The 13,179-nt window shown below is 43.0% G+C and overlaps 1 protein-coding gene across 2 annotated transcripts in view; it reads left to right on the forward strand.

Moving 5' to 3' along the window:
• crppa (CDP-L-ribitol pyrophosphorylase A) overlaps positions 1-13,179 on the forward strand; it is a 66,324-nt gene that overhangs the window by 7,145 nt on the left and 46,000 nt on the right. For both annotated transcript variants that reach the window (XM_080039404.1, XM_080039405.1), the window contains exon 5: positions 12,473-12,577. In XM_080039404.1, coding sequence (XP_079895530.1) covers positions 12,473-12,577 — 105 coding nt within the window. The remainder of the gene's footprint in view (positions 1-12,472; positions 12,578-13,179) is intronic.

Genomic DNA, 13,179 nt, shown 5'->3' on the forward strand with positions numbered 1-13,179 from the left:
AGTCCCTTCTTTAGTTTACCGTTAACACACAGGGAAGGTGTGGAAAATTGTACATTGAAAAGTAACTAAAACTGCCAGACAATGAAAAAATAACAATATTTGACTCTAATATGTAGTTGAATTGAAGTATAAAGTTGCATAAAATGGAAATACAAAGTACCTTTTTGTTTCTATATAAATTAAGTATTTTTGTTAATGTGCCATTTATAATCCAACACTAAATAATGGTTATTCCCAACGTTAACATCATCATACCTTTATTTATACACAGGTAAATCCCATTGAGACCGGAGACTCTTTTGCAAGGGAGACCTGATTCCCTTTCCCACGTTACCATTCACACACACAGTCATACACCGATAGCAGCAGGCTAACTATCGACATTCACACGACATTCAACATCAGTTAAAAACATTTTTAGAATGGTAATTTTAGTAGCAATTCAACAATTTAACTTATAGCTGAGCCACGAGAAGTTAAAATGTTCTGGTAAGCAGTGAAGAGCTGATTTGATCTAGTCTTCTAGTGTTTGTGTAAGGCCGAGCAGTTCTGTTTCTTACCATCTAAAAGCCTGAGATAGTTTTCTTGGCTAAACCTGGACTTCTATTAATCACAATAATCTAATCAAGATAGATATTAAAAACCCTGTTTGATCTTCTGGAGGTCCGGGAGAGAGAGAGACCAGATTTGGGAGATGCTCCTCCGTTGTTAACAACATGATTGATAGACTTTTGTATCTTGTTTTGCTGAAGGAAAAAGGTCACTGTCTCAATATTAGACCCAGGTTTCTGGCTGCACGGTTTGACAAATGTATGGACAGGGAGCCAAGATGTTGTAAAAATTCTGGACGAAGTTTGGAGCACCAACAAGAATGATTTCAGAAATATTTTAATATATTTGGAAAACGTTTTGGGGATTTTTCAGCACTTTATTTCTGATAGACAAGATAGTAACTGATGTCATCTGCAGAACCAATGCATTCTTCTTTTTTTTTTGGCATTTTCAAGCTTTATTAGTACAGAGTTGAAATGGAGAGAGAGAGAGAGGAGGGAGGGGATGACCTGCAGTAAATGTCCACGGCTCGGATTTGAACCCGTGACCACTGCAACGAAGGCCGGAGCCAATATGGGACGCGCTCTATCCACTACGCCACCGGAGCGCCCCGAATGCAGACAGTTTATATTGAGTTTGATATGTTCCAGTGAAAGCATCTGTACAGATAACTACATGGGGTCAAGTATGGAACCTCAGGGCCCCAGAATGTAGTGATAAAAAGAGTGATATATCAGTGGTAGCACAGGGTTTTACTTTATAGCTGTTGTGGAAAGTCGTCTCTGTTATAACTTTTTACACTGAAGCACAGTTTGGGGATCGGTTTTGGAGCCCGTGCCCGTCACAAACCAGTTCTTCTTCACTGGAAAGAACTAGTGTGGTGCCAAAAAGTGATTGTCTGCCAAAAAAATGTTTTAATCAAATAAAACACTATTCCAGCAGGTACAATGGACTGGGTGGGCTCTAAGCAATTCAGTAATATTGGTAATTCTGGTAATATAATGCTTAGTCATTGTCAACGGAGCCTCCGTATGAAAACAAACGGGAATGTGACGGATATAAAAGCAAGAGGCAAGATCAAGACGCAATATATGATGAAATAAATAAGTAAAAGTATGTCCGAATTGATTATTTTTATCGTCAGATGTAGAATAGAAAAAAAAAAAGAGTACACGATTTAGAACGCAGGGTAACATTGTCCTCTTGCTTTCATGCTGCTCACTGATTAAACACCTGAGTGTGATTGAGTGAGGCAGCTCACCTGCTCACTCAATCACTCAGTGGCAAATTAAGAGGGACAAAGAACAAGCTATGAAAACACCAAACAAACTCATACGTAACAGTCAGAAGGAGAATTACAAATGATTTCCATTCGTTAATCATGTCAATTACAGTAGCTTCCAAATCTAAACAAGTAAAATGTGATAATCTTGTCAATGGTTCCACAGTACTTTTAAATGTCAATAAACAGGTCTTAAAGCGTTTTTTTTTTTTTTTTTATTCAATTTATTTCAGACATCAAACGTACAAAACAAAATGAAAAGCATGGAAATACAATAAACAAAAATTATGTTTTCACAAAAAAATAAAAAAACAAAAGAAAACAAATGATCTGTATTGCTGAGATATGCCTGAAAAGGAGCAGGAAGAAGTATACACTTATTTAATCCTACCCCTTTTCCATAGTAAAAAAAATATATATATATATATTTATAAAAAATAAAATAAAAAATAAAAATATTATATATATATATATTAGGGCTGTCAAACGATTAAAATTTTTAATCAGATTAATCACAGGATTCTGTGGATTAATCACGATTAATCACGATTAATTTTACCATTCGAAATATGCCCAAAAAATTCGAATTTTCTCTGTATATTGTTGTAAAGATAAAGGACAGGAGGTGGATATGTACATTTAAAATTTGAATTTGTATTAATTGAAAATCCAAATGATGGTTTTAATACTAAAAATACATTTAAATCAAACTAAAATATATACCTACCACACCATAATTCAATTGGTCTGTCTCTTTACTATGTCTTTGGGCAAATATAGGCTATATAATGGCATTTCTTTGGTGAATCTATAGGTTGTGCATTCTTGAATACAACTTGATTACAGTCCGCGGTGTGGGTGTGTGTGTTTGCGTGTACGCGCGAACACGTCCTAGGGGACTGTTCATTTGTGCCAGGAAGCCAACGTTATGTTGATGTCTACTCACACACACCTCTGAAAACTGCAGACGTTTGTGTCTTCGCGGGCTCTGAACAGAGCGGACAATGTTTCTCCTCCTGTTGCTCCCGACATCAACTGTCACCCGCTGCAGTTGATTTTATATAGGCTACTATCTATGCCCCCGACACAGACGTGACCATTAGCAGTTTAAAACACGGCATGGGCTAGCGTGCTTTGATGTTTGGCTGCGCGCAGCTACTGATCCTGGGTCAGCTGCAACGTTTGAGTGGCTCCGCGGCAGTTGATTGTATATACTATCTATGCCCCCGACACAGACGTGACCATTAGCAGTTTAAAACACGGCATGGGCTAGCGTGCTGTGATGTTTGGCTGCGCGCAGCTACTGATCCTGGGTCAGCTGCAACGTTTGAGTGGCTGTAGTACAGAGCCGGTGGGATGTACGGGGCGGATCAATCTGCACATGCGTTAATTGCGATAAAAAAAATTAACGCATTAATTCCAGAAATTAATCACCTTGCGTTAACGCGATAATTTTGACAGCCCTAATATATATATTTATTATATTCGCTTCTCTTAATCCATATATTCTCTGTACAATTGGCGATACTATATTTGCCATTTATGAACTATACATACATACATACATACAACTTAATATACTATAAAAAAAATTATATCTTCACCAACTACCAAAAAAAAGTAAATTAGTGCTAGACCACCTTAATGGTTTTATCATTGAGAATTCATCAGTTTAGTCTTTGCAGCTCAAACGGTCAAGCAACAAGCCTTGATTTGTCGACATCACACACCACCAAAAAAAATTGACAAAAAAATATCACATGGGGCCGGACAAATCAGTTCCTCCAGACACGTGCTGCTTATTGTGTCGAATATTATTTGTACAAAAAAGTCTCTCCAAAAAAATGTATAAAGAAATGAGAGTCAGTCTGAGATTTATGCTATAAAAATTACACCACTTATATGACAAAGGACTTTATGATCCTCGTACATCATGACAACAGGTCCCCTTTTTTTATAGTCAGTTCATTGTTCGTCAAAAAAAAAAACTTGCTCTAGGCGTTTGACTGTGCAGAGCGTGTGGTCCGGGGTGGTGCTATCGTTTTCACTTGGCCTGCCCTGTAGTCTGGGAAAAAACGAAATGACACGTTTATATATAATATATTCTGCCACACTGTTTCAGATTAGTCTGTGGAACCAATTCTGAACAAAGGCTTAAGTTGGGGGGAAAAAAATGGGCACATTACGGTGGATTTTGGGATTAATAGCCTTCAGTGCGTTTTAATAGGTGTACCTGAAAAATGGAAGGAATCTCAGCCGCTGACGTAAGCCGTAAAAAAGTGTTGATTCGTCCTCTGAAAGTTTAGGGGCTTATTGCTAAGACTTGGCAGGCTAATCCAGGGCCCAATTTAATGTGTAACTTGAGTAGCAAGAAGTCTGACCCTTTATTTATATTACAGACACTTTTCTCATTTGCTTTCTCAACCTTGACTCCCCATTGATGGTTCTTCCGATTTTTGTAAGATGCAGCGATTTTTTGAGCTAAGAGCTAAAGTATGGAGCCCTTAATTGTCTGCAGTTATTTTTATTCTTTGGCACGTTTGTGTGGATATTCAGATTGCTGTTGGCTTTGGCGTTGGCCTCTTTCATGAAAATGAGCTCACATTCGCGGCGGCAGCAGTGTCAAGGCCAGTCAATTTGCGAAAAAGAAAAAATAGAAATTAAGACAAAACTTGGGAGGTCGAGAGAGACACACACACACACACACACACACACACACACACACACACACACACACACACACACACACACACACACACACACACACACACACACACACACACACACACACACACACACACACACACACACACACACACACACACAGTATCACTGTATCTAACTTATATAATGTTCATAATGTATATATCGTTCATATCGTGTATTATCTGAATATTTTGACTTATTGTATTAGTTTTGATTGCAAATATATATATTTTTTTTAAACTTTCATGCCAATATAGCCCATTTTGAAGAGAGAGAGAGAGAGAGAGATATAGAGAGAGTTGGGGTTGATGGAGAGTGTGTGTGTGTGTCTCTCTCTCTCCCCCCTTTCAAAAGACAAGAGAGAAAGTGTCAGGTTAGGGTTAGTGACTGTAGGACATGCTCATGAAAAATCTCTGAGAGCTGCACATTTTGTAGCTTGACATCCATTGAGAAAAAAAAGAAGAACTTAGAGCAAAAAAAAACACAAAAGGGGGAGCAGACACTTTATCCAGGCCCCCGTGGAAGCTTTTGTCCCGGGACAAAATGCTAACAGGTTAAATTACCTCCAAGACCGAGAGCGTATTGCTGTTGTAATTCCTTCTCTTCTGTTCCAGGGTCTCCACCAGAATAAAAGACCCCCCCCTCTCTCTCTTTTTAAAATATTACCCAGGTATTCTCTGTCAGGGAGCATGGCTTGGTCTTTGTAGTCCTGAATGTACAGTGTGTTAAAAACCAAATGAGCTCATCACCTCGACCCAAACGACCATGTGAGCTACACAAACTGAACTTTCCCAGCTAGGAGGCAGAGCACAGACACAATCGGATAAAATGTTCATTACTTCAATAAGGTACACAGCTCCGGAAAAAAAAATTAAGAGACCAGTCTGGATTTTTTTCTTAAATCTTCATCTCTACATTACTTATTGAAAATGCTCTTAATGACAAAACATTTATTGTGAATTTGGTAGAAATGTTGTCAGTAGTTTATAGTATAAAATCAAAATGTTCATTCTACTCAAACATATGCCTAGAAATAGTCAAACGAGAGACACTGAACATTTGGAGTGGTCTCTTCATTTTTCCAGAGCTGTATGAATCAGCAAAAAAGACAAAAAATACACATACAAAGGAGGGCTTTTATTCAATACTACCTATAGTAAAGTTGTGTGTGTGTGTGTGTGTGTGTGTGTGTGTGTGTGTGTGTGTGTGTGTGTGTGTGTTCTGAACAAGTTATTTACATGTCCTGTATGTTTTTGTAGAACAGGTAACATGTTTCTACAAAGGAATACTTCACCCATACGGAACCGGCGTTCTATCATTATAAAATCACTATTATAATATAATGAAGGAGGTTTTTCTTCCCTCAGTCTCCCCTCAGTCTTCCCTTGGCCCAGCTGTCCTGTTAATCCCAACCCTACATTTTACTATGTGTGATGTCACACATGGGGAAATGTAGGGTTAGATAGTGAGACCATAAAACACTCTTTCTGGCTTTTCTCAGGCTAGGATGAACCGATTTCTAAAATGTTTGCACATTCATACTACATAGGATCTCAGAGTTCAATACACCTTCATTTTTCCACCGGTGAAGTAGGTCTTTAGCTCTTTTAAGTAGATAAAAAGCATCAAATATGCATCTGAAGTTTTTCCTTCCAATGAAGTAAACCACGACATAGAGCCACATGGTTCTACCTACTAATGAGCTCTGGAACTGTCTCATAACAATCCATGGAAAATAAATCCCTGGGACAAACAAAGTCACATTTCGGCTTTTTAACAAGAGGCCGTAAAGTAAATGACCCGTTTATGACGTACTGCTAAGTGCTATACTGTATGTTTGGAAATATGTTTTATTTTTTTTTAAAGTCGTCTGTGAGGACTGGGGGGAGGGTTTGGGACACAGGTGCGGACCAAAGGGTGTCTTAAAGTTATCCCCGGAGGGATAACCACTAAATCGCTAACGCGAAGAAGGGGAGGGGGAGAAAACAAAAAGCACAAGGCTAGAAAGGGCCACACAGGCTACCTTTTAATATAGAAAAACTAAAGCACAAACTAAACCACCGCTGCCAAGCAGCTGAACGGAAACACACAAGTAAAACAGAAGACTAGAAAAACTTAACACAGAGAGCACTTTGAAACAACCTCTCACTACCTCTGAAGGTGAGATAATGAGCAGCACAGAGCACTGGGATCTCAGGGCATATATCATCTCCTCACACCTGGGTCCAATCAGCCAATCAGTGCCACACACCAGATTGCAGTGAGGGAATCAGTCACCATTCTCACGGAGAACCTTCCGTTTCCTCACAGGACCACCCCTCTAAGGAACGGCACCTGACGTTCCAACAGGACCCCCCACCCACCCCGGGTGGAGGCCTCCCTGGAGGGGCTAGTGGATCGGAACAGACTGGCTGGAGGCGGGAAACATGAAACACGGGGTGAATCCTCATGGACCGAGGAAGCAAGAGGCGAACATTGACGGGGTTTATCCTTCGAATGATCCTGAAGGGACCAACGAAACGTGGCGGCAATTGGCGAGACTCTACCCGCAGTGGGAGATCCCTTGTGGAGAGCCACACCCTCTGACCCACCCGATAGTTTGGGGCTGGGCGGCAATGTTGTTGTGACGTCTTGTTTCGGGTGCAAATTTTGCAAGCTGCCACAAACTCGCTCACATCTCTACCCATCCGGGGCCACCAGAATCTCCGTTTGAGAAAACCAATAGTGCGACGAACACCGGGGTGATTTGTGAGGTGTGTGGAGTGGCCCCACTCAAGCACTTGTGATCGCACTCGTGCCGGAACATACCGACAGCCTTGGGGCCCCCCTCCTGGGTCCGGCTCCTGCTGTTGAGCCCCCTGAACCACTGTGTCAATCTCCCCAGTCAGTGGGGCACAGATGTGGGTAAGGGGCACAATGGGCTCTGGAGAACTGTCACTATCTGAACACTGGAATCGTAGAGATAAGGCATTTAGCCTCTGATTTTTTGAACGTGGACGGCCCTTATGTTTACTAATGACTTCACTAAGTTCAGCGCACTCTGCAGGAACCCCATTTGCAAGAAGAGACACAGAGGGCGAAGAATCAGAGGGAGTCAAGGTCTCAATAACCCCGAGAGTCAGGCGGTCGCTGGGGGAAGCACAGGGAAGGCCTACTGAACTGTGAGATTTTGAGACAGAGGCACTTGTGGCAGGAGGGGGCTCACATCCAACAGGTTGGAGTTGAACCGAGTCTGATTCCATCATGTGAGATGCACAGTTTGGACCCCAGCTCATCACCCTCCCAGTCCTCCAATTGATGTGAGGGTTGTGTTCCTTGAGCCATGGGTTTCCCAGAATGAGGGGTAACTGAGGTGTATCAATAAGAAAAAACTTAATCTCTTCCGTGTGATTGCCAATGCGAATGAAAATCGGGCAGGTGACCCTCTCAACCCTACCCCTACCCAATGGTTGCCCATCCACTGCATTAATTGCGAGTGGACAAGGAAGATCATAAATGGGTAAATTGAGCTTTCGGGCCAGGGTTGAGTCCATAAAACTACCTGCTGCTCCTGAATCAACAAATGCAGAGAAGGTGCGCCAGTGTCCATCCCATAATAACTCAAAGGGCAAAGGGGTGCAACTACTGACCACGGGAGGGGAATTATTACGACTCTGCAAGACCTCCCCAAGGTCTGACACGCCTACCCTGATTCCCTGCTTATTGTGTTTCTGCGTTGAGGGGCACTGGCGAATGAAGTGACCCACACTCCCACAGTATAGACACACGCCACTGCTCATACGCCTCCGTCTTTCCACGGGAGTAAGCCGTGCGTGTCCTATTTGCATGGGTTCCTGATCATCATTGTTAAGGGACCCTTCAGGCAGGGTAGGTCTTTCACAAGGGATGCTAAACTCCTCAGACATCTGGTGGGTGTACGCTTGTTTTCTCTCTCTATTGCGCTCACGAATTCTGTTGTCAATTCTAATAGCCAATGAGATTAAATCCTCAAGTGAATCTGGAACCTCACGGGAAGCGAGCTCATCCTGAACTCTCTCAGACAAGGCATGACTAAAAGTGGTCACTAGAGCCTCCCTGTTCCAACCTGACTGCGTAGCTAAGGTCCGGAATTTAATTGAAAATTCTGCAACGCTTGCAGAGCCCTGACGTAACCTAAGGAGGCGTTTGGCTGCTTCGTGGCCACTAACATCGTGGTCGAACACGCGCCTCATCTCCGCCATGAAGAGGGGCGCGTCAGCGCAGACTGGAGTCTGCCTATCCCACAAGGCTGTAGCCCATGAAAGGGCCTTTTCCGAAAGAAGGGATATTATATATGCGACCCGGGCTCGGTCGGTGCTAAACATAGAGGGTCGTAACTCAAAAACTAAACAGCATTGGGTTATAAATCCCTTACACCTCCCTGGATGCCCGTCATAGCGGGCTGGGGTTGCCAGCTTGGTCTCCTGGCCTACAAAAGGGTCATGGGGTGGAACTGGAGGTGCTTGTGCTTGGGTAGGGGTTGGCCCAGGTGGCTGTAAACGGGCCAGTATCTCCCGAAGCATGCAGTCCTGCGAGGCCTGTTGCTCTACAATGGCACGTAGGGTTAGGTCGTGTGAGCCCAACATGGCTCCTTGAGCAGAAATTGCCTGCCTATGGACCTCAAAACTGTCAGCACTAGTGGGGTCCGCTGTGCCCTGCATTGGGCTGCTCATTCTGTGAGGACTGGGGGGAGGGTTTGGGACACAGGTGCGGACCAAAGGGTGTCTTAAAGTTATCCCCGGAGGGATAACCACTAAATCGCTAACGCGAAGAAGGGGAGGGGGAGAAAACAAAAAGCACAAGGCTAGAAAGGGCCACACAGGCTACCTTTTAATATAGAAAAACTAAAGCACAAACTAAACCACCGCTGCCAAGCAGCTGAACGGAAACACACAAGTAAAACAGAAGACTAGAAAAACTTAACACAGAGAGCACTTTGAAACAACCTCTCACTACCTCTGAAGGTGAGATAATGAGCAGCACAGAGCACTGGGATCTCAGGGCATATATCATCTCCTCACACCTGGGTCCAATCAGCCAATCAGTGCCACACACCAGATTGCAGTGAGGGAATCAGTCACCATTCTCACGGAGAACCTTCCGTTTCCTCACAGTCGTCCATGAAAAATGCTCAATCCTACGCTGTGGATAAGCACACAACACATTTGCTTAAGCATTTAGAAAATTCCAGAGAAAGATGGCGAATACTGTGTGTGTGTATGTGCGTGTAATTGTGCGTGTGTGTGTGTGTGTGTGTGTGCGCGCGTGCGTGTGTGTGTGTTACACCCGGTTTCTAAAATAAATCAGGGTTGCTCCACCAAGATAAACAGTTACAGAATTAAATAAACATTAGGTAATATTACACCATGATCCCCTGATAAGATAAGGGGGTTTTGCCATGTCTCGCATAGACCGCAAGTACCACCTTTGTATGCAGCATCCACAGTTACACTAGGAAAGCAGATGAAGTATTGCCGAAACAATGTGGGAAAATGTGTTATGGCCAGATGATACGAAAAAGTGCCAACACAGACAGACAGGCCGACACACACACACACACACACACACACATACACACAGACAGACAGGCGGACACACACACACACACACACACACACACACACACACACACACAGACAGACAGGCGGACACACACACACACACACACACACACACACACACACACACACACACAGACACACACACAGACAGACAGGCGGACACACACACACTAAAAGTATCTTAATTCAGAAAGATAAGAGTGTTAACGGGGCCAACAGTACATCGGCCAAAGAAAACAGAATAACTTTGAAAAATGGGGTGACGACAGCATTGGGTTATGAGTTTGGTTTGCTATGCACGCACGCATACACACACACACACACACACACACACACACACACACACACACACACTCTCGTACTTCTATCTATCTTTATGAGTCTGGTTCTCTTCTGTTTAAACACCGGCTGTGATCACAACACACACAGACAGACAGTTTATGATTATTGAGGGAAATGTCTACAGAAAAGTCCAACTTAAAGACTGATTTAATTTCTAAAAGGAGACATATGCCGTTACGTCGCACAGAACACAATTATCTTAGGAATGCCTCGCACACAACAAGAGCCTTCTCAAACAGTTTGGGAATGTTGCCTTCTTTTCGTCACAATAATGCCGTAAACTAAAGCAAATGCAAAATCGCACCGCCCCCCCAGACTGGAGCATATATAGGATCTATATTGCAGATTCTCCACGATGGTAAATGGTAAATGGACTTGACTTATATAGCGCTTTTTAGCCGATTTTCTCAGCCCCAAAGCGCTTTACATATCTTACCACATTCACCCATTCACACACACACTCATACACCGATGGCAGTAGCAGCCATGCAGGGCGCTCTCTGAACCATCGGGAGCAATGTGGGGTTCAGTGTCTTGCTCAGGGACACTTCGACATGTTGCGGGGAGACGGGGGATCGAACCTCCGACCCTGCACTCCACAATGTTCTCCTCTGCTAGGCAAGTTTATTTCTATAGCACAATTCAGACACAAATTCAGTCCACTCAAAATGCTGCACAGGGTCACAAAATACATCAAGATTAAAATACATCAAGCAATGAATACTAGGGCTGTCAAGCGATTAAAAAAATGTATCTAATTAATTACAGGCTCTGTGATTAATTAATCTAAATTAATCGCACACTTATATGACACTTTTATGCCTGTTTATAAACAACTGTAGGTAGGCCTATAGGCTACCGTTCGTTTCTCTCTCTCTCTCTCTCTCTCTCTCTCTCTCTCTCCGTCTCTCGTAACTTCTGTCTCCTCCCCTCATTCGTTTCTACATGAAATACATTTAGGAACTACTAGCGCCGAAAAAAACCCCCACAAAAAAACTAGCAGGCTAAATGACAACACACACACACACACACACACACGACACACACACACACACACACACACACACACACACACACACACACACACACACACACACACACACACACACACACACACACACACACACACAAAGGAGGAAAAAAAGACAGGCATATGCAATTTTTTTATTCCCGTAAATTTTTCTGTGATTAATTAATCAAAATGAACGCGTTAATTTGACAGCCCTGATGAATACACATTAGAAAAGTAAAAAAAAAAAAAAAAAAGCAGCACCCACATTTCCGTGCAAGACAAATCGTTATCTAATGGACAGATGCTAGAAAGCCTGGCTCTTGGGATGGCAGTGTCTGTCAGTTGATTGGTTCACTCACTCTCAGATGGAAATATCTCAACAGCTATTGGTTTGATTTTTACGGTCCTCAGAGTATGAATGGACAAAGTGATCCACCGACTTCTCCTCTGTCTGTCTCCACTATAAAGATGTCTCGTGGGTTTTGAGTTAAAATGTCTTGACACCTGTTGGACGGATTTTCCATACAGATTATTTGATACAGATGTTCATTGTCTCCTCCAGGATTAATTGTGATAACTTTAACAGAACTATATTATCGTAAAGGGGGCGAATCGTGGTGTAGTGGTTAGAGGGCCTTCCCCCCCCCACCCATAGAGGCTCAGTCCTCTTCACAGCAGACCACGGGTTAGAATCCGGCCCGGGTCGTTCTCTGCCTGTCATTCTATTCCCCTCTCTGACCCCATTTTATCTCTGTCTCTCCGAACTGTCTAATAAAGCATACAAAAAAAAAAAAAAAATATGTATATATTTTATCGTCAACAATTGTCAACAGCCGTGTGTGTGTGTGTGTGTGTGTGTGTGTGTGTGTGTGTGTGTGTGTCTGTGTGTGTGTGTGTGTGTGTGTGTGTGTCTATCTGTCTGTCTGTGTGTGTGTGTGTGTGTGTGTGTGTGTGTGTGTGTGTGTGTGTGTGTGTGTGTGCTGTTTTTTTCCTTTGCAGTGCACTGAGTCAGACTTTGAGTTTGGAACCGAATGTCTCCATCTGGCCCTGCAGTACTGTGCCACTCATGCCAAGCTCATTCAGGGCCCGCCAACACTGTGGAAGGTGAGCTCGCCAAGGGGCCTGCTTTGGGGTGTGTGTGTGTGTGTCTGTTTCTCTCTGTGTGTGTGTGTGTGTGTGTGTTTCTGCTTTGGGTTAGGGTTGGGGATTAAGCATTTTAGGGGACATTCAAGCTAGCACAGCTGTATTGCCCCGCTGTCGTTGTTTTATCATATGGGCACCGCGGCAAAGCTTGTGGTTTTAAAATTGAGAGGCGGCGACAGAAGGGGAAGCATTAACAGATTGGTTGTGACGTCCAGGATGAGCGAGTAGGAATTAGTTTAACTGTCAATGTTCTGAACTTAATCCTCCAATCAGATCATGTAACTTTTTTTTTTGCCTTTTGAAGCATTCACCAACATCACAAAAAGACACACACACGCACGCACGCACGCACACACACACACACACACACACACACCCGGTAGTCAATATAGTTCATGCTATCTATTTCATGAAGATAGTTTTGGTTTTATGTGCTGAGTTTGTGAGTTTTCCTGTCTCCAGCCCAATGTAATGGACAGACGTAGGGAAGTTTGTTGGTGGTCGGTTCCCTTATTAATAATCTAGTGACACATGTGGGGACTATTGATACACAGCTCCGGAAA

This window comes from Ammodytes marinus (assembly GCF_949987685.1).
Source record: "Ammodytes marinus genome assembly, chromosome: 13".
In the NCBI taxonomy this organism is placed as follows: Eukaryota; Metazoa; Chordata; class Actinopteri; order Uranoscopiformes; family Ammodytidae; genus Ammodytes; species Ammodytes marinus.